Below are 25,844 nucleotides of genomic sequence, written 5' to 3'. Positions count from 1 at the left end.
CCCTATAAAGAAGGTGGGGAGAGGGTGGCATGTGCCAGGTGAAAAACCAATCAGAGGAAAGGTCAAGGGTTGGGGGAGGGGAAGCAGGGAGGGGGTAGACAGGAGAGGTGAAGAAGGAATCTAAGGGGAAAGCACTATGGGTAGTAGAAGAAGGCAGAGTCATGAGAGGTGATAGGCAGCTAGAAGAGGAGGCAGAGTGAAAGTGGGATGGGGGAAGGGAGAGGGAGGGAATTACTGGAAGTTGGAGAATTCGATGTTCATACCAAGGGGCTGGAGACTACCCAGATGGTATATGAGATGTTGTTCCTCCAACCGAAATTTGGCCTCATCATGGCAGTAGAGGAGGCCATGTATGGACATATCCGAATGGGAATGTGAAGGAGAGTTGAAGTGAGTGGCAACCGGGAGATCCTGTCTGTTGTGGCGGACGGAGCGTGGGTGCTCGACGAAGCAGTCCCCCAAATCTGCGTCGGGTCTTGCATCAAACCCGCAGACAAAGGTGGTGCCGTAGTAGTCTGATGGACAGACCTCTATCTCAGTGAGGCCAAATGGCAGCTCTCTGACATCTTCCATCCTCAGCCAAAAAACTCATAATCCACACCCCACACTGCTCGCTTTTACCTCCTCCCCAAGATCCATAAGCCTGATTGTCCTGGTAGGCCTATAGTTTCGGCCTGCTGCTGTCCCACCGAACTTGTATCTGCCTACCTCGACTCCATTTTGTCACTCATAGTTCAGTCCCTCCCTACTGACATCTGGGATACATCCCATGCCCTCCACCTCTTCAATAACTTCCAGTTCCCTGATCCTGACCACTTCATTTTCACCATGGATGTCCAATCCTTATACACTTCAATTCCCCATCAAGTAGGCCTCAAAGCCCTCTGCTACTTTCTGGTCAATAGACCTCACCAGTTCCCCAATAACCACCACACTCCTCAGGTTGGCGGAACTGGTACTCGCACTTAATAACTTCTCTTTCGGCTCTTCCCACTTTCTTCTGACCAAGGGTGTAGCTATGGGCACTCGCATGGGCCCCAGCTATGCCTGCCTCTTCGTGGGTTATGTGGAACAGTCTATGCTCCAAATCTATACTGGTACTGCTCTCCAACTTTTCCTTCGATACATTAACGACTACATTGGTGCTGCTTCCTGCACCCATGCTGAGCTCGTCAATTTCATTGACTTTGCCTCTAACTTTCACCCAGCCCTCAAATTCACTTGGTCCATCTCAGACACTTCTCTCCCCTTTCTCGATCTCTCGGTCTCCATCTCTGGAGATAGACTGTCCACTGACATCTTCTAGAAACCCACTGACTCCCATAACTACCTTGATTATACCTCTTCCCACCCTGCCAAAAGCAAAAATTCTATTCCCTATTCCCAGTTCCTCCGACTCCGCTGCATCTGCTCCAAGGATGAGGCTTTCCGTTCCAGGACATCCCAAATGTCCTCTTTCTTTAAGAATTGTGGTTTCCCTTCTGCTGTCATCAATGATGCTCTCACTCGCACCTCCTCCATTTCCCGCACTTCAGCCCTCACCCCATCCTCCCGTCACCACAAGAGGGACCGTGTTCCCCTTGTCCTCACCTACCATCCCACCAGCCTTCAGATCTAGCATATTATCCTTCGCAACTTCCGCCACCTTCAACAGGACCCCACCACTAAGGACATCTTTCCCTCTCTACCCCTCCCTGCTTTTTGCAGGGATCGTTCCCTCCGCGACGGCCTGGTCCACATGTCCCTCCCCACAGATCTCCCACCTGGCACTTAACCCTGCAAGCATAAGTGCTACACCTGTCCCTACACCTCCTCTCTTACCACCATTCAGGTTCCTGGAAGGAACAGTCCTTCCAGGTGAGGCAACACTTGTGTGTCTGTTGGGGTAATCTATTGCATCCAGTGCTCCCAGTGCGGCCTCCTCTACGTCGGTGAGACCCGACGCAGATTGGAGGGCCGCTTCGTCGAGCACCTGTCCGCCACAACAGACAGGATCTCCCAGTTGCCACTCACTTCAACTCTCCTTCACGTTCCCATTCGGATGTCCATACATATGCCCCTGCCCCCTCCTCCTTTAGTCCTGACGAAGGGTCTCGGCCCGAAACGTTGACTGCTCCTTTCAGTGGATGCTGCCCGACCTGCTGAGTTCATCCAGCTTGTTTGTACTTCTTGATTTGACCACAGCATCTGCAGTGTACTTTGTATGTACACTATTCTAAACTCTGGGGAACAGATTACCACGGGGTGGGCAAAAAAAAGGTGCAAGGATGCCCTTAAAGTCTCCTTTGGGTAGAAATGCAGCATTCCTGTAAACTTCAGCAAATCACTGCATTGTCATGGCCTAGTGCAGGAAAGGAGCATTTAGGATGGTCCTGAGAGCCTTGAGTCCATATGACACAAACCTTGTGTGTAATACCCTGGTTAAGATTTCTACTGCTATGCTGTGGGGTAGTTTGTATCAGCAGCTTTCTGTAAAAACAGTGTGCCATGCTGGAATGTGTATTTTGGCTTCGGCTAAAGACAAAGGCATGTTGTCCAACTTGGGAATGTGAGTCAGTTAATCGGGTTGGTGGGATGTGAGCGAAGGTTCGAGAGAGCTGTGGGAAAGGGTTTTCTGAGGGATAGTAGTCTGGTTCATGGTGCTTATGGTGGGAGCTGCAGAGAAAGGAAGATACTGCAGAATGCCGTTGGAAGGCAACTCACCATTGCACAAAGTGCTTTGAGCAGATGAATGGCTCCAAGGAAGAAGGGCCAGTACTTCCAAGAGAGACCCTGTTTCTTTGAGATTGATTTTGAGCGAAGTTTGGAATGTGATTTGTGCAGACCGTGGGCCTAGCACACAAATAAAGACTGATTTATACTTCTGCGTCAAATGAACGCCGTAGGTACAGCATAGACACATAACCTACGCCATAGCCTAACGCGCATCTCTCCAACTATATAACTGCACGTCGCAGTGACGCAGGCAGCAACAACTGTGATTGGTCTGCTTGGTAGCATCGCATTTCCTCCTGTCTATAGGCATACTGTGCGTACACTGATGTGAAATATGTTGGAGATGATGAACCAAATCGTCAAATCTACCTGCCGACATCCAAAAACATTTGAAATGCATTTCCTCGTCCATGTGTCTCACTGGCTAGACGAGCACAGAAAATTCACCCTCCTTCTGCCTCAATCCGTTCAATGGTCGTACATACCATCTCCTCCGATGTCTTCTCTCTTTTCTGCTTTGCAGTAATTTCAATAAAAGTAACCCCTGTTCAACATTTATTAGCTCCAACTCAGTCACGATGTTTGAAGTACACGAAGAAACTCTACACAGTGGCATAGAAACCCCACCGCCAACTAGTGTTTTGGCGGTGAATTGCAGAGCGACACAGACACACCAACGGACAGTTATAAATGCTCACAACAGCGCAGGCCACTTACGGAGACTACGGTGTAGGCTGCTACGCAAAAGTATAAATCAGCCTTAAAGAGAACTCCAGGATGAGATACAACTTTATGTGCATGTTGGACTGGTTTAACTGTAATGGCCCTTTTATTTTATTCATTCCTCTTTCCTATTAACTATTTGATAAAGTTGAAAGTTGCAAATACACTTTAAATTTTATGTGGTGTACAATATGTTATTTCTTGCTGACTGACAATTGTCTTGGGCAGTATCTACACAGCATCCACTCCAATCAAGATTTCTTTAATCAGAATATCACAGCATTCCCGTTTGGTTGAACCCCAAATCATACCAACCCTAGACGTATATTGTTTGTGAAAGGTGGAGTCACGTAGCTGTTAGCGGAGCCCACTAATGAGCCAAGTTTGTATATGAGCCCAGTGAGAGGGTTACTTGTGTAAATGGCAGAAAGAGCACAAGCTGCACATCCCATCTGTTGTGAGTGAGTGATGCAGAATATGTAGAACAGGAGTGAAAGCAAGTCCTTTTCAATCCCAGTAGACTGATGAAGAAGAACATATTTAAATAAACATGGTAATATTTTGTTTTAAAAAGCACAGGGACAAACAGGCTAAGTATCTCTGTGCCAATAACATGACGACTAATTTCTCAGTTATTAAGGCTACAAATGCATTTTTTTTGTTTTTCTTGTTAGAAGACTTGTAATGACTACCTGCAATCCTCAGAGACCAGTTTAAGCATTATTTTGGCAATTTAATCAAAGGTAACAATTGTGGAATGCTGAAAACGGTTGCTAATTTTTTGTTCCTGTATTCCATTGTTATCCAGGTGATAGGTATGATTCCGAGCCGAAGTCCAAGTGGGATGATGACTGGGACAAAGGCAACAAAGGTGCTTTTCCATTCAGTGAAAAGTTAGGCGAGATAAGCGATAAAATTGGGACCACAATTGACGATACAATCAACAAATTCAGAAAAAAAGACAAAGATGACTCACCAGAAAGGTAAACTAAATATTAATATTTCATGTGCAGATTTTTCTTCTAGGTTGTGTTTCTCCATAGGCCAATGAGTTGAAGATGTGTAAAGTGAATTACTATTGTGTGATCACATCACTTAATTTATAAAAAGAAAACTAAAGAATTTTCTCACAAGAACTATAGATTCTGAGTAAAAGTTCTGGAAACACTCACGGGTCATGCAGCATCTGTGTAAAGAAACCATTAACTCTGTTTCCCTTTCCATGGTTACTGCCTGACTTGCTGAATGTTTCCATCATTTTCTGATTTATAATGAGAACTTAAGTTTTGTTTTCTATTTCTAATCTCAATACATATATTACAGCGTTATCTGTGTTGGGGAAGTCACTTATCAGTTCAAGCCTAAATATTATCTAAGTTTTGTTAGATGTGGTATTTGAGGGGCATTAAACTTTTTTGATCTTATGATTCCAATCAGACAAGTTTCCTTTCCTTTCCGTTGACTTCAATCTTGCCGTGGTATTTTCAGGTAAGATGGTGGCACACTTGGAAACCTCTATGGTTCCAACCAAAGGTGTTATTGTCTTTTTTAAATGTCTTTTCTTACAATTGCAAGACACTGCTGGACATTAAGAACTTTCTAGTACTGCTGGTTTACCCCATTAGTGAGCTGTTCAGTAATGAAGGAGCTGGACTTTGTGTGGACTGTGTTGCTGCCTGCTGCAAGAAGGCCCTGGAGTCGGTGCATGAAGGCTATGTGCAGTCCAACAGCAAGTGATTGTCTTGGATGCTTTTCTTGGAATCTGAAGACCCAGTTGGATATTGTTAATGTCAAATACTGCAATCCATTTCACTGGTACAGACACTGGGGGAGCTGAGTGAGTGACCTTGATTGTAATGCAGACTTGGCCTTGTGCTCAGTTGTCACCTGTTGCAGCTGCCCAGAAGAGGTGACGTTGGAGGTAATGTGGCGCTAGGGATTAAATGCTAGCGCCGCTAAGTTTGAATAAACTAGTCTCGAAACGACTTACCGACTGCATGTCGTTATTTCAGCGCTGTGTGTAGCACATCACTACATTGGTGACCCCGACGGTCCAAACGGGATTTGGACCAAAGATGACTGACTCTTCATCTGTTCACGCAGTTTCCCTAAAACTACTGACTTTCTGGACGCTGCGACCACGCGTGTGGTTTAGCCAAGCAGAAGCCCAGTTCCAGATTCGGCAGATATCTTCAGATTCCACGCGTTACTATCACATGGTGGGCGCCCTTGACCAGGAGATGGCTGCCCAGGTTGCGGATTTCATACAGTCGCCCCCGGAAGAAGGCAAATATGAAACATTCAGAGCGCTGCTCATTGGGACCTTTGGCCTCTCACGGTGTGAGCGGGGTGCCCGCCTGCTTCACCTGGACGGTTTGGGAGACAGATTGCCGTCAGCATTGATGAACGAGATGCTGGCCCTGGCTGATGGCGTTCCTAGAGCAACTGCCCGAGGACATACATCTGCTGCTGGCCGACGCAGATTTCAGTGACCCCCGGAAGGTGGTGGCCCGGGCAGACGTACTGTAGAAAGCTAAGAGGGAGAGCGTGTCAGATTACCAGGCTACACGCCCAACAGCAGACCAGACCAGGCCCGGCAGGGGGGCGCACACAACACAGGCAGGAGTGAGGAGGCCAGTGAACAGTGGTGTTTCTACCACCAGCGGTGGGGCACAAAAGCCAGCCGTTGTCGCCCGCCCTGCAAGGGCCAGGGCCAGGGCCAGCTGCCGCTAATGACTGTGGCGGCTCGCCACCAGGACAGCCTGTTGTACGTCTGGGACAAACAGTCGGGATGCCGCTTCTTGGTCGACACTGGAGTGGAATTCAGCGTCTTGCCCCCGACGGGGTATGACACCTGCAACAGGAAGCCAGGACCCACCCTGAGGGCCGCAAACGGCAGCTCAATACGGACCTACGGCACCCGCACAGTGCAGCTGCAGTTCGGCACCAGCCAGTTCACGTGGGACTTCACACTGGCCGCAGTGGCCCAACCACTCCTGGGGGCGGACTTCCTGTGAGCTCACAGCCTGCTGGTCGACTTGCAAGGGAAAAGACTGGTACATGCCAAGACTTTCCAGACATTCTCCCTGGGTGAAGCCAAGTTGCCGGCCCCACACCTGGATTCCATCACGCTTTTGGACAACGAATTCACCAGAATCCTGGTGGACTTTCCATCGATTCTGGCACCGCAGTTCACGGCAGCCATGCCCAGGCACAGGGTTCAGCACCACATCCCGACCAAGGGACCACCCATCCACGCCCACGCACGAAGGCTCCCCCTGGAAAATCTCCGCCTGGCGAAGGAGGAGTTCAAGAGGATGGAGGAATTGGGGATCGTACGAAGGTCCGACAGCCCATGGGCCTCCCCCCTGCATGTGGTGCCCAAAGCAGCCGGGGGTTGGAGACTATGTGGCGACTACCGCAGACTGAACAAGGCTACAACTCCAGACTGCTACCCTGTGCTGCACATACAGGACTTTGAAGCAAACCTGCACGGGGCAAGAATATTTTCCAAAGTAGACCTCGTCCGGGGATACCATCAAATCCCGGTGCACCCTGAAGACATCCCCAAAACGGCACTTATCACCCTGTTCGGACTGTTTGAGTTCCTCCGAATGCCGTTTGGCCTGAAGAATGCCGCACAGACGTTCCAGCGGCTAATGGATGCGGTGGGACGCGACCTGGACTCTGCGTTCATCTATTTGGACGGCATCCTTATAGCCAGCAGTAGTTGCCCGGAGCATCTGTCCCACCTCCGCCAGCTCTACTCCCGCCTCCGCCAGCTCTACTCCCGCCTGAGTGATTTCAGCCTCACAATCAACCCGGCCAAATGCCAGTTCGGTCTCGATACCATCGACTTCCTGGGCCACAGGATTACCAAAGACGGGGCAACACCTCTGCCTGCCAAGGTAGACGCGATCCACCACTTTGCCCGGCCCAACACGGTCAAAGGCCTACAGGAGTTTGTTGGTATGGTGAACTTCTACCACCGTTTCCTCCCCTCAGCAGCCTGTATCATGCGCCCTTTGTGTACACCCTGATGTCGGGTAAAGGCAAGGACATTACTTGGGACGAGGAGGCCGCGGCCGCTTTCGTCAAAGCCAAGGAAGCCTTGGCAGATGCCGCGATGCTGGTGCACCCCAGAACGGACGTTCCGACTGCACTCACGGTGAACGCATCCGACACAGCAGTCGGTGGGGTGCTGGAGCAGCTCATCGAGGGGCGCTGGCAACCCTTGGCGTTCTTCAGCAAGCACCTACTACCACCCGAACTCAAGTACAGTGCTTTCGACTGGGAGCTGTTGGCACTGTATCTGGCAATTCGGCATTTCAGATCACGGACCACAAACCGTTGACCTTCGCGTTCACGAAGGTGTCCGATCCCTGGTCAGCTCACCAGCAGCGACATCTGTCCTACATCTCTGAGTACCCGACGGACATCCAGCATGTCTCGGGAAAGGACAACGTCGTGGCGGATGCACTCTCCAGACCAGGCCCTGTCCCTGGGGGTGGACTGTGCAGCACTGGTGGAGGCGCAGCAGGCAGACGACGAGATGCCCAGCTACAGAACCGCAGTCTCGGGTTTGCAGCTGCAGGACTTTCTCGTAGGCCCAGGTGAGAGGACCCTCCTGTGCGACATGGCTACCGGCCAACCTCGCCCCATCATCCCAGCAGCCTGGAGGCGGCGAGTTTTTGACTCCATACATGGCTTGACACACCCATCTATCAGGACAACTGTCCGGCTGGTCTCCAGCAAGTTCGCGTGGCACGGACTTTGCAAGCAGGTTAGTGAATGGGCCAGAACGTGCGCGCAGTGCCAAACAGCCAAGGTGCAGCAGCACACTAAAGCCCCGCCACAGCGATTCGAACCCACCCACTGGAGGTTCGACCACATTCATGTGGATATCGTGGGCCCCCTACCAGTGTCCCGAGGAACGCGGTACCTCCTAACTATGGTAGACCGGTTCACAAGGTGGCCAGAGGTGGTTCCGCTCACCGACACATCTGCCAATTCCTGCGTCCGAGCACTGATTGCAACCTGGGTAGCACGCTTCGGGGTACCGGCCCACATTACCTCTGACAGAGGTGCCCAGTTCACCTCCAGCCTGTGGTCGGCTGTGGCCAGCCTGTAGGGAACGCAGCTACACCACACTACTCCCTACCACCCACAGTCGAACGGACTAGTGGAACGCTTCCACCGTCACTTGAAGTCGGCTCTCATGGACCGCCTGAGAGGACCTAACTGGGTGGACGAGCTTCCCTGTGTCCTGCTTGGAATTCGTACAGCGCCCAAAGAGGGTCTGCACGCCTCGTCGGCCGAGTTGGTGTACGGCGCACCCCTGGTCGTCACAGGAGAGTTCATACCAGCCCCAAGGGGGCAAGAGGAAGAACCCACAGCAGTCCTGGACAGACTATGCGAGAGGCTCGGCAACCTGGCCCCCGTACCGACTTCACAGCATGGACGGACCCCGACCCATGTACCCAAAGACCTGCAGAACTGTGAGTTTGTGCTTGTATGAAGCGGCGGACACCGGGCACCGCTACAGCGGCCGTATGAGGGGCCATTCAAGGTGATCAACAACAACGGGTCCACGTACGTTCATGACATCGGGGGGAAAGAGGAGGTTTTCACAGTGGACCGACTCAAACCGGCCCATGTGAACTTGGCGCAGCCAGTTGAGGTTCAGGCACCACAGCGCAGAGGCAGACCTCCCAAACAGAGGCTGATCCAGACTGTGGAAATTGGGGATGTATCGCCGGTTCTTGGGGGGGGGGTTATGTGGCGACCCACTTTCTGCGTAGGCAAACTGGCTCACAAATAGTCAGCACGCAGGGGGAGACTTTGGTAATGCACCTCTGACGTCATTTCCGCCCGGAGAGGGCGGGCACTAGGGATTAAATGCCAGCACCGCGAAGTTTGAATAAATTAGTCTCAAAACGACTTACTGACTGCGTGTCGTTATTTCAGCGCTGTGTGCAGCACATTGCTACAGGTTAACAATGTTTGAGCTGAGTCTTTAGAGCTTGTATTCTAATCTGTCATAGTTTGTGTGTCTGGAATCACTTCCAGGTATTGGTCATTATTTAACCTTTAATATTTCACAACTGTTTCTGACAAGTCTACAGAGCTTTGACTTTAGTGTCACTTAGTGCTGTTGAGTGTGTAATTTTTGTTTTTTGGCATGCATGTAGTCCTGTGTGATTTCATGTTTCATTACAATATAGTAGATCATTTAGCCCATCAAATATGCCAACTCTCAGACCAAGATAATTCCCACCCACTTCCCCATAACTTATTTTGATCATGTTCATTATTCTCTCCTTGCCTTCCCACCCTCGCAGCCACATTTTATCCTCCCATCTACACTAGTGTCATTTACAGTAGCTAATTAATATACAAATCTACCAAAAAATACTTTTATCAAATGGAATACCTGGGGGAAATTGCATAGCCACAGAAAGAATGTACAATCTCACACAGAAGCAAAGCATCAGAGGTCAAGTTTGAATCCTGTTTGCTAGATCTGTGAGGCCTCAACACTTCCTGCTGTGCCACTGAGCAGTCCTTAATAATAACACTGAACAATTATATATTTGATTTGCCCCTATAACGTTTAAGTTTGAGTTGTGAATTTATGCATCTGTGATTGCCAACTTATTGAGGGTGGGGTCTAATAAGTTTTCCCCACGTGGTTCTCTCACCACTTGCTGCAGGCCCAGTCTGCCATTTGTCTGTTGTTGACCTGATCAAGGAAAAGAAAATTACTCTTTAGTAACCATCCTCCATTAAAATACATACAGTATTATTTGAGGCCTTGTAGCTTTTTCCCAACTGCTGAGTATTCACATTTGTAATACACTTGGGCTCTTCAAATGCAGTTAAAATCCAATGTTTTTTGGGAAAAAATGACCAAATATTCTGAATGCACTTTTGGTGGTGGGTGATGGGGGGGTGGGGGAGAGAGGGAAGAATTATTTTTATCCTGGTTTGCTTGTGACCAATAAAAGTAACTCTGACTGCTTTGAAAATCTTGTTCTTGGTTTGTTTAGTTAATATGCAGAGGAGTTAAGAGTGATTTTAAGTTAGACTAAATTTCTGGGCAGAAAGGCAACTCCAAAAGTTGTAGTAGGATGTTAAATACTTAAGGAATCCAAGGACCTAATCTGATCGAGCACATGATCCTTTTTTTTGGGGACAGTTACCTCTGCAGCTGGAAGTAGTTACTGCCTTTACTGATTGGAAGTTGTTCGACAATTGAAGGTATCTCTCTATAGCTGGATCTCACTCTCATGATTGAACGTGCACTGTTTTTCTGGGATCCTGCTGCAGGGATCAGGTACCCATTGGTCACTTGGGATTTTGTATTGTCGGATGGCCTATGCTGTCAGTGGTCCATCATCTGGTTTGCTGGGTGGTGGGACACACATCTGTGCCATGTGAATCCCCACAGGAGTAAATACAGTGTTAAAAACAACCTATTTTAATGTGCATCATTTTATAGTTGGGCTGGGATGAAAATTTGCACAAGAAGTTGAATGTAATTTTGGTCAATGATTCTTATACTGGATCTGCTGAGAAGCCTTTAATTCAGCACCTTTGGGAGATGGCACATAGCAGACACTGGTATGCTCCCAATAGCGTTTAGCTGGTGAACTTGGGTTGATTATTGTCTAGGTATAAATTCAAATCTTATATCAGCTCAACAATATGCTTTTGTATTTATAAACTGGACAAAAAAAGCTAATAACATCAAAAGTAACCATGAAAATGACAAATCAGTGTGGAACTTAATCTTAGTTTTCTCCTAGGAGGCCAAGAGGTGACATAATGGAGGAATATAAAACTGGGAGGCATAGATGGGGTAGACTTCCCATTATAGAGAAGTCTAAAATTAGAGGGCATAGGTTTAAGGTGAGAGGGAGGTAGTTTAAATGGGATCTAAGGAGTAAAATTATAGAGTAGTTGGTATTTGAAATGAGCTGCCAAAGGAATTGGTAAAAATTAGCAGGCCTAGAGGCAGGTACTTGATTGAAAAAGGCTGGGAGGGATATGGAATTAATACAGACAACTGGGATTAGTATAAATAGGTATTATAGACATCATAGACGTGGGTGGGCTAAAGGGTCTGTTTCTATGCTGCACAACTCTGTAACTCTGAATCATTAATCCTTGGTGCCTTGGGAGCTCAATTGTCCAGAAACTCAGCTTCTTCAGTAACATTAACGCTCTTACTGCTGGAGCATCTTGGAGACTTGAGTGTACCTCAGCAGAGATTATGTTTGTGCTGTGTACGGAGACAAGCAATAGTTGAGATGAAAAGCTCTACCCTTGTCTGCAGGGCTGTGTTTGGAGCTTAATAGTATCCTATTTAAAACCATTTGCATCTGTGTATGGTACAGCAGGAACTAGTCTGTATATCTATTTCCTCTATTGATACTAATTTAAATGTCCCCTTGGATCCTAAGCCTCCTTACTTTCTCAATAAGCCTTGCATGGGGTACCTTATCAGATGCCTTGCTGAAATCCATATACGCTGCATCTACTGCTCTACCATCATTAATGTGTTTAGTTACATCCTCAAAAAATACAATCAGGCTCGTAAAGCATGATCTGCCTTTCACGAAGCCATGCTGACTATTCCTAATCATATTAAGCCTCTCCAAATGTTCATAAATCCTGCCTCTCAAGATCTTCTCCATCAACTTACCGCTACAGTTTGTTTTTATCTAGTTTATGTATAGTTTTTGATAAAATTCTATTGTGCTTTTTTCCTGTAAAATGACTATGCAAGAAAATGAATCTTGGGGCAGTCAGTATATAGGTTTCAAAGGTATATTTAACATCAGAGAAATGTATACAATCCTGAAATGCCTTTTCTTCACATATATATGAACTTTGATAATAAATTTACTTTGGACTTTGAAATTGGGTAGGGTCGCCTTGTATTACAGATTTACATGGTTCCAAGTCTGATTAATCTTGGAAGGTTTCTTTCCATATAGAAGGATTTGCCAGCCTGTGGTAACTTTTCCAGCATATCGAATGGTGGATAAAACAATGGAAGTGTATGTGCTGGTAGTGGAATGTGCAGTATTATGGAATACTATTTTATTTTTATATTTAATGGTACATGTATTTCAATTTTTGTCACTTATCTGACTTGGCGTTCTGATGTAATTAGCTGTTTTACTAATTCCAATGTGCTTTTGTTGCTGCATTTGTTATGTATTTCAGTGATAGTGAGGAAGAAAGAAAATCCAGAAACAATGGCAAAATTGGGAAATCTGAATACAAGGATAACGAAGAGACAGTGACGACGAAATCAGTCCATTTCACCCAAGCAACAGAAACCATAACCACTCGGCATAAACGTTCAGGGGTGCCTTCCAAAACTGTTGACCTCGGTGCGGCAGCCCATTACACAGGAGACAGTCCGAGTTCAGCAGTAAATTCTGCAAAGGTGGGGAGCTGCAAATTTAGAATCTTCACCTTACAAGGCCTGGGTATTTGTGCTTTGATTCTTGCTAAATTGTTTATTTAGTGCCTGAAATAGAACCTCCATTCACCCAAGGCAATCTGTTTGCACATAATGTTACTCATTGCCTCTCACTTCCTGTGATTTAAGGCACTACAACAGGTTTAAAGTTTCTACCTAATTCTCTTAGAATTTACTATAATGAAATATATCAATTTTCTCTGTAGTAACCAGTTAATTACTTTGAAATATATGTGGTGGTGCTAGAAGGTTTGTGAACCCTGTAGATTTTTCTCTATTTCTGCAGAAATATGACCTAAAATTTAATCAGGTCTTCACGTTAAGTCCTAAAACTAGAAAAACAGAATCCAATTAAATAACACAAAAAAGATCACACTAAGAGCACAACGTGCAATGCTGAAGTAGGTGAAAAAGAACCCAAGTGTAACAGCAAAAGACCTACAGAAATCTCTAGACTTTGCTAAAGTCTCTGCTTATGTGTCTACTATAAGAAAAACGCTGAGCAGGAATGATGTTCCTGGAAGTCACCACAGAGGAAACTACTGTTCTCCAAGACAAAAGCGCCGCTGCCTGTCTCAAGTTTGCAGAAGACTACCTGGACGTTCTACAACACTTCTGGGACAAATTTCTGTGGACAGATGAGACAAAAGTTAAACTACCTGGCATTGCAATGTTTGGAGGAAAAGTGCACTGCATACCAACACCAAAACCTCATCCCAACTGTGACACATTATGCTTTGAGGCTGCTTTACTGCTTCAGGGCCTGAACAGCATGTGATCATTGAGGGAACAATGAATTCAAAATTTATCGAAACAATTTACAGGAGAATGTCAAGGCAGCAGTCTGACAGCAGAAGGTTAATAGAAGTTGGATAAAGCAACAAGACAATGATCCTGAAGACGAGTAAATCGACAACAGAATGGTTTAAAAAGAAGAAAATTTGTGCTTTGGAATGGCCAAGTTAACGTCCTGACCTTAATCTTATAGAAATGTTGTGGAAGGACCTGCAGCAAGCAGTTCCTGCAAGGAAGCCCACCAACATCCCATAGTTGAAAGCAGTTTTGTAAGGAGGCCTAAAATTCCTGCAAGCTGATGTGCAGGACTGATCAACACTTACTAATATTTGGTTGAAATTGTTGTTGTACAAAGGGGGTCAGTTACTGAAAGCAAAGGTTCACATACTGTTTTCAACAAATACATGTAAATATTGGATCATTTTTCTCTATAAACACATGAACAAGCATAATGTTTTTGTGTTATTTATTTAATTGGGTTCACTTTACCTTGTTTTAAGATTTGTGTGAAGATCTGATCACATTTTCGGTTATACTTAAGCAGAAATAGAGAAACTTTATAACACCACTGTAAAGATACTGTTGGCTAAACTGACATACTTATATAAATTGTACCTCTGTTCATTGGAGGTAAATTGAAAACTATTACTATCCTCTATTATCCGCCATAGACCTTTAATAGACCTTTTTCAGCTTTTCAGTCTTCACATGACAATGTCTTAAGTGTGTTGATAACCAGTACCACTGCTTCAGGAGTACAACCTTGAGCTAAATGAGCTCACTTGCAAGTTGGGACATTCTTGGTCTAACCTACCGTAACAGTAGATGTAAGTGCAGAAATGTGTATTTTGTTGTGCCTTTAGAGTGATTCTCAGCATGAGGGTCTTTTATCAAAGGTTGTTTTGTGTAGGTGGTAATTTCTTTCCCGTATCTTGTGCTTGCGGACTTCTGTTTAATCCACCACTAAAGGGGCAGATACACCAATGTCACTCCTCACCACCCCCTCCCAGTTGTTTTGCTAATGTACTTTAGGATCAGAGATGGGTGAGGGGAATGTTAAAACATTTTCATTTTCACTTTGTGTAACATCTTTCTGCCACTGTGCCTGAGATTGCCTTTACAGTTTGTGCAATGCATCTTCCAGTTCAATTCTTCATCATCCTGTGTCACTTTTTTTAAAAAAACTATAATAAATTGGAATGTGAACAGCACTACCTGTCCTGCATTTATTGCATTGTTGCCCTGAAAGCATTCAGAAGGTCATTTAAAAAAAAACTGTTGGATTATTACAATACATCAGCAGCTTTTGTGATTATTTCCATGTGAATGATTGGATTTACTAAATTTCGTTCCCCAATCTGCCATGGGTTGAACTTTCAGCCTATGGATTGCTAATTATGATTTTAAGCCAAATTTTCAGAAGGAAGCTCTTTTCAATATTAATGCAATATTTAAATTTTGTGCATAAATAATTGCAGTAAGCCCTAGTGATTCCCCATGAGTGCTAGATTTGTGTTGGCTCATTACTTAATGTGTGAGTGACTTAGGTAAATATTACTGATCGGCATTGCGGTCTGCTTATCCACAGTTCTTTCTGCAAGGATTACTTTTGATTGGGAGATTTGCTTTATGATATGGTTTGTCTTTGCTAATGAATTTTATTTTATTATTTCTATTCATCTTAGTTCTGCAAGTGCAATTTATGAATTAATACAATCATGGTAAATAGTAATTGTAACTGAAAGAAATTTTTATGCTGCATCCACTCAGATATTTGTGGTACAAAACTGATCTTGTCTTAAGTTTTTGTGTTAGATGAGAGCATTTTGCTTTGTTCAGTGGTATAAGTGATAGGAGTCATTTGAAGTAAAATGAGTCATGAGCTTCACATAGAGAAATGATTGTGCAATGTTAGTCACAACACTGCTTCTGCCATCTTTAGCTTCTCTTGTACTGTTTGACTTTGCAGATCTAATAGATAATGTTTTGTTTCTCAATCATTTCTTCCAGATAAGATGATTGCAAATTTACTCCTTCTCCCAAGGGGTAGGGTTATTCTTTTTACATCCATTATCATCTTTCTGGCAATCTCACCATGAATTCGTTGAATCTCATCAAATGGAAAGCTTCTTTTATTGAAGCTGATTATTTTCCCCCATAAAATGTAGCTCGTTAAAATGAAAACAGATGATGCAAATGACTGCCAATAAATTCCACATTTGTGAAAACTGAATTCAGTCGGGGGAAGAACATAAGATAGGAATCAATATGAAGTAATTTTGATTCTTGTATTCCCTTAGCCAAAATTAATTGGTGATTACAAGACATTTACCATTGTTACCTGCTTTTGTACTTTCAACTATGGCTTTTATAGGAAATGTGGAAACAGGTATAGGCCATATAGCCAAAACTACCTACCATGGTTTCAAGAAAATGATGGCTGATTTGATTTTTTTTCAGGTTTTGGATTAAGTCAAAGGTTGCCCCATATCTTTTGGCTCATGGTCCAAAAATATGACAATCCAGCCTTGCGTATATTATTTTATTCAGGTGCCATAGCTTTTCAGGTAGAGATTTCCAAAGTTTTTTATGATTCCCAAAACAGCAATTTCTATCATAAATGCGTGATGGCTTTTTCTGAAACTTTCTCTCCTAGATGTAGATCTCCTTTGAAAGAATACCCTGTCAAGCTTCCTCAGAAACTTGTGTTTCAATAATGTCATCTATCATTCTTTTAAACTCAATAGCAGCCTAACCAGCTCCACTATTCCCCATTAAAATACCTTCATCCTAGAAATTCCAGTGAATTTTCTTTGAACTTCCTGCATTTCCAATATTAATATATATTTTATTAACTTTGGAAGTCCATTGTTCCAAGAATGGTCTTATCAATGCCCTGTACAGTTGTAGCAAGATTTCCCTTTTACATCTTAATTGTCTTGTAGTAATGGTCAAAGTTATCCTAACTACTTGCTATACCAGCATGCTAACTTTCTGCAGAAACATTCTGTAATCTTTCTTCATGCAAGCAATCCCCTGCCAAAGAAATCTACTATGCAAAATAGGATACACAATCAGAGAATTGAGATGTTTTGATTGTCTGTTACAAAATAAGAAAGAGAAAATGTTTGAAGTATTTAGATTAGAGAAAATCTTTGCAGGGAGAAAAGCAGTAAATGTTTTATGTCACTGATCTCCCCTGCCTCACCTCAGTACTGTATTTCTGGTATTTTTGTTTTTTTAAGATTCTTGAATTTGCGACGTTTTCCTTTTGCCACAGCTGAAATGTGGTCTCTGCTGCTGCCTGCTGGATGTTTTAAGATGCATCACCAAAAATTGTAATTAAAAGCATGTTGTTTCTGAACACTTTGGTAGTGTTTACACTAGGTTTTGCATCATCATGAATTTAAAGAAAATTTGAATTTTCTGTATTTATTTTACCCAAAACACCATTCTCTACAAAATAGGGATAGTTCGCAAAATCCTTACAATCCATGATGGCATTCAGCAAAGTGTGTTTCAAACGAAAAATGAAATTTTTTGCAGAGGGATAATCCACACAAATCTGTGGTTCTTTGAAAGTATAGCCTTTTCCACATTTTGCCTACTATCCAGAAATTAGTAAGAGGTAGTGAGGACCATTTCACTAGTACAGGGGATACTCATAAGACTTGTGCGCTGTGAATGTGAATTTAAGGATTTTTTCCTATAACAGCATTTTATAATGCAAAGTGCACTAAGCTCATAAAATTATTTGGATTGGTTTTGTCTCAATCTGTTGGGCATATGTAGGGCAAGTAATCAGTAAGGCCTCCAGGGCTTTTATGTCATGTTGCAGAATTTGTGCAGTATATCACCTTCAGTTGAAATTCATAAGGGGTTTTTTTTCGGTTGTTTCTTGTCAGATGACTTATCTTGCATTCATTTTACAATAGTATTAGACTTATTTTAATGTTGAAGTTTAAAAACAAAGGAAGCTAGAAAATGTGCATCAAATTTATAATTATACCCCAATGGTTTAACCTTTTTCTGTTGACTTATGCTGTTGTTTAAACTAGTGAAGAATTTTCAATAATCCTTTATGCACATTTCCAATCTAAATGAGGACTTCATTTGCCAACATATAATGACATTTTTACTGAATGTTGAGTTCATTTTAAAATAATTTGGTAATTTATAGTAGTAATTCACAAGGATCTTCACAGAGAAATTAACCTAGTATTGAACTCAAGGGAAATTTATTAGTTATATTGTGATCTTAAAGCAGAAGTGCACAACCTTTTTGCCTTCTATGCACTACATTAACCCATAGTTTGGATTCTTGAATTATTTATTTCCATTGGTTATCTGTTAACATTGCACTTCGAATAACTATTTCTAAAGTAGCAAACTAGAAAGATGAAACTGGGGCTATTTTGTTAGCGTTTCAAGAACTAGATATCTGGAACTGAATTTAAAATGGCGGAGGGCCTTTATGGTAAATACCGTAATGCCATGGAGGTCCATTGTATTTTAATAGTATTCAACAAATATCAAGTAATTGGAACTAGAGCAATTATTGTCTTTTCTGATACTGTGTACTCCCTGAAATGATACTACTTGCCAATTTTACTATATAATGTCATGCAGAATGGCCCTTAATATTTTGAGAAACAGGAATCTTATGCAAGAAATATTGTCCTTAACCTTTTAGCAGTGATAGCTACTCAAAAGGAAAGCAACATCACTGAATTTTTTGGGTAAGTCTGTGTTAAGTCAGTGATCAAAGTTCATATCGTCGTGTGGCATTTAACTTTGTTAATAATCTGGGAAATGTTTTTCAGTTTTTAAAAAAAACTTAGTTTTCTAGTCATCATTAAAGAACATGATGGGCTTTAATGACATCAGTGCCCTTCTGAGAAAGGTGTGTCATCTCTATGTACTCTGGTATGTATGTAACTCCAGACCTACAGCAATATGATTTTATAACAGCATCATAGGCCAACCACTCTGTTTAGGGGCATTTATAGCAGGACAGTTAATGCTGATCTTGTTGATGATATCCTGAAAACAAATAAATATTTCTCTTGGTGTACAATAACAGAAAACGTGTTCCTACACTTTAGAATCTATAATTGTTTTGACTTTGATGGGTTTGTGTCTTACTGTCTCTGCTGTGTTTCCTCCTCCTCCTCCTAGGTCTCAGCACCAAGCACAGTTAACAGCAAGTCATCAAATAACCTAGTGGACCTACTATTTGACACAGGATTTGAATCTAATCAGATTCCCTCCACAGGTAATGTTTGACTCTTCTTCTCAGAGTTATCAGAGACATTTTCTTGAGGAATCTGACTGTTTCTTATCCAGAAGTTTATTGGCACATGTGCCAGTTTCCAATCATCATGTTGATTGGGCCACTGCATTTGTTGCATGTTTCTAACAATTCTACCCTGTTTTTAATTAAAACTTGTAACCTCAGAATCATTTGTCCCCTGAAAAAACTGGTATCCAGCTAAAAGGAGAAATTAATTAGACATACACAAAATCTGCATTATGACTGCTAACTTCTTAACAGTGTGCTATTTTGAGAGCCATTTCCTATTTCATTTATATGGATCACAGTTGTATATATATTTTTAAAAGTCTGCATTGTCATGATAACAACTATGCAGACTTTTCACTACCTCCTGTTACACAAAGTAGAGGAATTATATATCTTAACTACTGCTGTGTGTGAAGGCCTTCTGACTGAGTATAAACTGGGGATTAAAACTAATCTTTTGAATTGGTCTGTTTTTTTTGATAACGAAGTTTTTTTTCTATGAAGACCAGATTTTTTGTAGACTTCCAATTTTTAAACAAAAACATTTAGCAACAATTTATGACCTTCTATAATAACAGGTTGAATTCCTATTTAGCTGCTCAAGTTTTTATACTCTATTATCTTGTAGAAGTTTAAATCCATTAATTGTTCCCTAAATCTTAAAGGTAAAGTATGGCATATGTTGGAAATCCAGAATAAACATAGGAAATATACAGCAGACTGGACAGGATTTGTGGAGACAGAAACAGTTATCAGGTTGATGACTGTCCATCAAAGTAGACTTCTTTGCAGGATAGAGTCTCTGGATGAGTGTTCCAGTGCTGTATTTACTACTGTAGTATCTAAAAGGCTTTGCTGAATCCCTAAGGATGTGGCTTGAGGCTGCTTGGCCAGAAGTGAAGTTTGGTGGAGTGGAGGGAAAGGCAAGCTTTGGGTAAATTTTACAGTGGAGCATTTACAAAATGATGAGCGTCACACAAGAAGATAACCACTATTTTAAAACACATAATTCACCTTACAATCTGTTGTTATAGATAGATTGAGTAAGGCTGGTAATGGGATTCTGCAATCAGTTTTGAGGTAAGCAAAATATTGTTCAGAGTCGAAACTAAATCAAAGTGCAGAATTAGTTAAAATTACAGTATTCCTTTCACTTGCCAATGCAGCCAACTCTTGTATAATCAGCCAGCAAGGCATCATATAAAGCATTTATTTACATTTGTAGTAAGATGACCAAATTGTGTAAGAAACAATGCAAGATTCTTTAAGACTAATCAACTCATTATACCATGCATGCACTTGAAAAGACATTCTGATTTGACATATCATTGCTGCTGAGCTATTCATACAAAAGTCATATTGCATTGAAATAGCTAATGTGTTAAAGTGTGGCAGATGGGCTGGATATCTTGCAGCTATCTGATGGCTTTTTAGAAACTGTACCAGATGTTGGACATTGTTCCCCTGTGCACAGATGTACAGATGTTTCTTCCCCACTTGAGTGGTTCATGAGCACTGCAGGCAAAGATGATGTGTCGCTATTCATTGAAACTGGATATTATAGTTTGGGAAAAACCTGAATATTAAGTCCTGAATGTAATTTATATCTTCCCACCTTTTAAGGTAAATCATAATATGCATGAGGAAAAATTGTAGTTCAGTGGTTATCTTTGGATATTTTAAATTGTATCTAATTATCTCCTCCTGAGAATTGAAAAAAGTTAGATTTTAGTATTGAAGCTCTGGGTTTGGGGGGGGAGGAGTGGCTGAGGTGTGCACAGGATCAATTCTTACAACATTTAAACATAACATTTTTTAAAAGGTGTAGAATTTATGTAAATTATTTGCAAGTTTTGGCATTGCAGATATGAGATGCAATGTTACTCCCAAGCTTCAACTGCCGATTCAAGCCTCAGAGGGGACTAATTGGGATTATATATTGTCCAGTGATCAGCTATTAAATCATCCAGATTTAATTTCTGGTTAATGAGTTTACAGATCTTGGCAAATTAGTGCTTAGTTCAACTCAAATCTTATATTCTGAGAACACAAGATGTGGAAGACCTTCAAAAGTGAAAATTTTGACAGCACAGGGTTTGTATGTTCCTGTCAGAATAAAGGGGAAGGATAACAGGATTACATGACCTTGGTTTTGAAGAGATATTGTGGTGCTGGTTAAGAAAAAGAATGAGGTGCATAGCACGTATTGGCAGGCAGGAACAAATGAGATACTTGAGTTTAAGAAATGCAAGAGAATACTTAAGAGGGAACTCAGAAAGGTTAAATGAAGGCGTAAGGTTGATCTGGCAGACAAGGCGAAGGAGAATCCTAAGGGCTTCTACAGATATGTTAAAAGTAAAATGATAGCAAGGGAGAAAATTGATCTCCAGGTTTAAGGTGCTGAGGAGTAGGTACAGAGGAGATGTCAGGTGTTTTTACTCAGTGGTGAGTGTGTGGAATGGGCTGCCGGCAACGGTGGTGGAGGCGGATACGATAGGGTCTTTTAAAAGACTTTTGGATAGATACATGGAGCTTAGAAAAATAGAGGGCTTATAGGTAAGCCTGGTAATTTCTAAGGTAGGGACATGTTTGGCACAACTTGTGCTGTAGGTTTTCCATGTTTGGAAGATCAGAGTGGAGATCTATGCAGAGCTGGAAGAGATGGATTTTTTTTCAACTGTATTTACTCAGGAGACAGAGTCTATAGCTGTGAAGCAGTGTTAGCAGTGAGGTCTTAGGTGCTATACAAATTGCAGAGGCAAAGGTCTTTGTCTTGAGGTAATTAAGGTAGGATAAATCCCCTATTTAGCTATTGTTGTATTTTCAGAAGTGAACATCGCATTTTAAATGTATACATTCTTAATGATAAAAAAGATAGTAGGCTTCCTGTTCAACATATTAACATTTCACAGATCAATTTACTGATCTAGGCACTATTTAGTTTCTCAGAAAGTATGCGGTCTTGCTGGCCTAACGACTTCAGTGTTTACTGAGATACTTACGTATTGTGTGATGAAATTATGTTCTGGAACAAATCAAAACTGTTTATTTTGAAAGAGCTCCAGTTTCTGAAATGAATAGTTAGACTTTGAAGTATTAAATGGAGTGTGGGGATTTAATTGTCCTTTGATTAAATTTTTTTTAATTAGCGTACGATTTTTTTTCAAGATTCTGGTTACTTCTCTTTCAATTCATTCTCTTACTTTCTCATTTTTCCCTATTTCTAGTTTTTAATTATTTTTCACATTTATTATTTGAGCAATAGAGCTGCCTATTATATATTCAGTTTTATTATTGAAAATACTAGTCTTTATTTCAATGGCACTAAAACTTGTCAATTTATTATGCTTCTCTGGAACTGAGGATTTTAACACTTAATGGAGGTTATTGTTCAAAGGGTAAAGGCTGGTCAGTTAATACAATAATCCATTGTGTATTGTTCAGTTCCCACTATTTATTTTGTCATATATAGCTTTTGATTAGATACAAACATGTAATATATGGTAGTACAGTGATTAACAGTGTAGCAACTTTGAAACCTGGGCTATTGCTCTAGAGACACAAACTTGAATCCCATAAGTTCATGTCAAACACCAGCCACATAAATATTAGATTGGTTCAATATGTCTTTAGAGTAGACATCTGTGGGCCTTGTTTGGTCTTCAGACCTGTTGGCGTGATTGCTTCACACTGTTTTTTAAGGTTGATTAGCAAACTGTAGCAGAAAAGCCAATTAGAGGGGATAATAAATGCTGACATTTGTATATGTCCCATAAATAAAAAATGAACATATTGGTTGATTCTGTACACTTAAGTTCATTTTCAGAACCAAGCACTGAATAATTTCTTGATCAGGAAGAGCACAACTAAAGTTAAATTCAGGTATATAGTGTAAGCTATCTTCCAATGAACATTGTCATTCCAGGCTCTTAGCTTTTGGGCTTGCACTCTTAAGTTATTACTAGTTCTCTGTGGTATGAGCTTAAACACTGCAGTTCACAGACTGTTGGTTGTAGTTAACATTAGACACTTGGAAGAGAACTAAGACACCCTGACTAAAATAGACTTCCATTGGCAAATAATGCAGATTTTGGTATGGAAACAATTGGCTTGAAACTAGAAATCTTTACTTTCAAAAATGAAAACCCTTTTTCCAATATGTAGCCATTTTCGGTGTACTGTAGAACACAACCAACATGTGATAATTACCCCAAGAGTGGGCATTTCTGATTACCAGCCAATCATTTGAGCCACAAAGGCACATGACTAAGAAGTGACCATGCTCTGCAATTCATTTTATTGGTATTAGTAACAGCCTTCCTTATTTTTAAAAGACTATTTGACACTTGGCAATGTAAAACTTTTGTTTGACTTGCAGGTGGGAAAGGCGAACAATTTGGGGGATTTGCAGACTTCTCCTCAGCAAATACCACACCAAGTAACTTCCCTTTGACACCAGGTACTGTACATAATTGCTGCCATGAGCTTATATCAGAGGTGCAAAATGATGTGTGTGTCTGAAATGATATAATGTTAATGTAATCAGGCAATAGCTGCAGTTAGGGGTTTATGGATCAAAAAGATTATGCAGCGGAGTGTTAAAGCCCATCACAGTTGACAAAAAACAGCTGTTAAAGAAAGACTAAGAAAACTTTTTTTGCTTTTCCAAGGCTCCTATTATTTTTGAGGTGAAATTGTTCTAAAATGATAATTAGCTAAGATCACTGGCAAATTACTGGTATTGCAGCAGAGCCTAAAGTGGTGAAGAATTAGGACTAAGATGTATAGAGGTGTAAGCTTTTAGGAGCTGTTAATAATGAATGCTGAGTTAATTGATTTTCATGTCTTGTACTTGGGTCTTGAGGCCATTTGACATGTTTCAATATCAAAGTGGTGTTAAATTTCAGAGCTTCACATCAACTTTCTCTGTTTATCTAGTGTTAAAATGGTATATTATGAGTCAATTATTTTAAAATGAAGTGTTTTAATTAAGAAACATAATTCATTATGTAGTGAAAACCCGGCACGCACAATATAGAACACACATTAATCTACTGAAGTTCTGTGAATCCCATGGCTTTCAGCCAGTATGGCTGAACACACATTCAGCAGTGCCTTCATTCTGTATCCCATTGTGCTCCTGATGCTTCATTCAACATTGATTTGAAAAATAAGGATACAGCTTAATCCATTTTAAGCCTTCTGGCAGATGTTTTTACAAATGTAATTTACGTTAAGGAGAAAGTAAAAGATAAGTAATTTAATGTTGGATGTGAAATTTAGTTTGAAAGATATGGGGGTTCCCCATGTTATGGAAGATCTAACTTGTGGGGATCGACTTCTGGACAGAAAAATAAATGGTTTATTAAGTTTTGGGAAGTCAAGAGCATTAGTGAGCGTAAAGTCATTCTCTTTAGTACCTATAATAAATTCTGTTGGACCACTCTTGTCATACTTGGAGTAGTCAGTGATTTGAAGCTGTGAGATTGTTTGCAGTCATGGTGTTATTTGCCCCTGGAATAAGCTTTCACCCTTCTATTTAGTCCACTTTCAAGACTGACTTTCCCACATTTGTAACAATTGTTTGAAGTTCAGTTCATATGCTAAAGACCCTAAAAATACTTTTGAATCTTTTGATTTATCTATTCCAGTGTTTTGCTGATTGGCTTCTTCCTCCCCCCACCCCCCCCCCCCCCCCAATAGACACTTGTGCTAATCCAAAGCTCTCTATATTTTGCACCATCTTGTTCATCCATTGCTTCTAAGCTCTTTGAATTAACACTAGTTCCCAAAGTTTTATTTTTCAAAATTATCCTCATTTTGAAATTCATAGTTATGTCTCTACAACCCTTAAACTTTTGCCATCTCTATACTTCAATTCTAGCATCTTAAACCTGTCATAACTACATACCCGTTTTTTCCTTTTATTCCCGATAACTAGCTCTCTTATGTGTTACTTTTACTTCAGAACATGGAACCAGGCCCTTTGGTCTATCTTGTCCATGCCAGTCTGGTTTTCTACCTATTTCTATCAATCTGTACCCAGATCATAGCCCTTCATAAATCTCTCATCCATGTACCTAACCAAACTTCTCTTAAATTTTGCAATTGAACCCACTTCTGCTAACAGCCTGCACTACCCTCTGAGTGAAAAAGTTCCTCCTCAGATTTCCCTTAAATAATTCGTCTTTCACCTTAAACCAATTACCTCTAGTTCTAGTCTCACCAAACTTGAAGGGAAAAAGCCTGCATACATTCTCCCTATCTATAACTCGTATTTTCTCCCCTCATTCTCTTGTACATTGGAGAATAAAATCCTAACCTATTCAACTTGTCCCTGTAACTCAGATCCTCAAATCCTTGCAACATCTGTGCAAGTTTTCTCTGCACTCTATAAGGTATTAATATCTTTCCTGTAGGTGGGTGGCTAGAATTCCACACAATACTCTGAATTTGGCCTCACCAACATCTTATATAACTTCAACATAGCATCCCAACTCCTGCACTCAGTATCCTGATTTATGAAGCTGAATATACCAAAAGTTTTCTTTAAAACCTTATCTACCTGTGATGCTACTTTCAAGGAATCTATATTCCCAGGTCTTTTTATTCATCTCCACAACTCAGTGCCCTATCATTCAGAACCTTTAATTTTTTAGTTATGCCCTCAGAGGAATTGAATCATTTTCTGTCTGTCATATAATTTTCCTTTTATATTTTGCATCCAAGTTTCCATCCAAGTTTCATTGCCTTTGTTTATGTAATCTTTCCCTATAATTTGTCCTCTGAATCTATGTTGCACTCTACCAAAAC

The 25,844-nt window shown here is 41.6% G+C and overlaps 1 protein-coding gene across 1 annotated transcript in view; it reads left to right on the top strand.

Moving 5' to 3' along the window:
* clint1a (clathrin interactor 1a) overlaps window positions 1-25,844 on the top strand; it is a 180,632-nt gene that overhangs the window by 106,393 nt on the left and 48,395 nt on the right. Inside the window, exons 6-9 of the mRNA XM_073067888.1 lie at window positions 4,247-4,421; window positions 12,673-12,898; window positions 18,908-19,004; window positions 23,410-23,490. Coding sequence (XP_072923989.1) covers window positions 4,247-4,421; window positions 12,673-12,898; window positions 18,908-19,004; window positions 23,410-23,490 — 579 coding nt within the window. The remainder of the gene's footprint in view (window positions 1-4,246; window positions 4,422-12,672; window positions 12,899-18,907; window positions 19,005-23,409; window positions 23,491-25,844) is intronic.

The sequence above is a fragment of the Hemitrygon akajei genome, chromosome 15 (genome assembly GCF_048418815.1).
Source record: "Hemitrygon akajei chromosome 15, sHemAka1.3, whole genome shotgun sequence".
NCBI classification, from domain to species: Eukaryota; Metazoa; Chordata; class Chondrichthyes; order Myliobatiformes; family Dasyatidae; genus Hemitrygon; species Hemitrygon akajei.
This window is presented reverse-complemented; position numbering and strand designations above follow the sequence as displayed.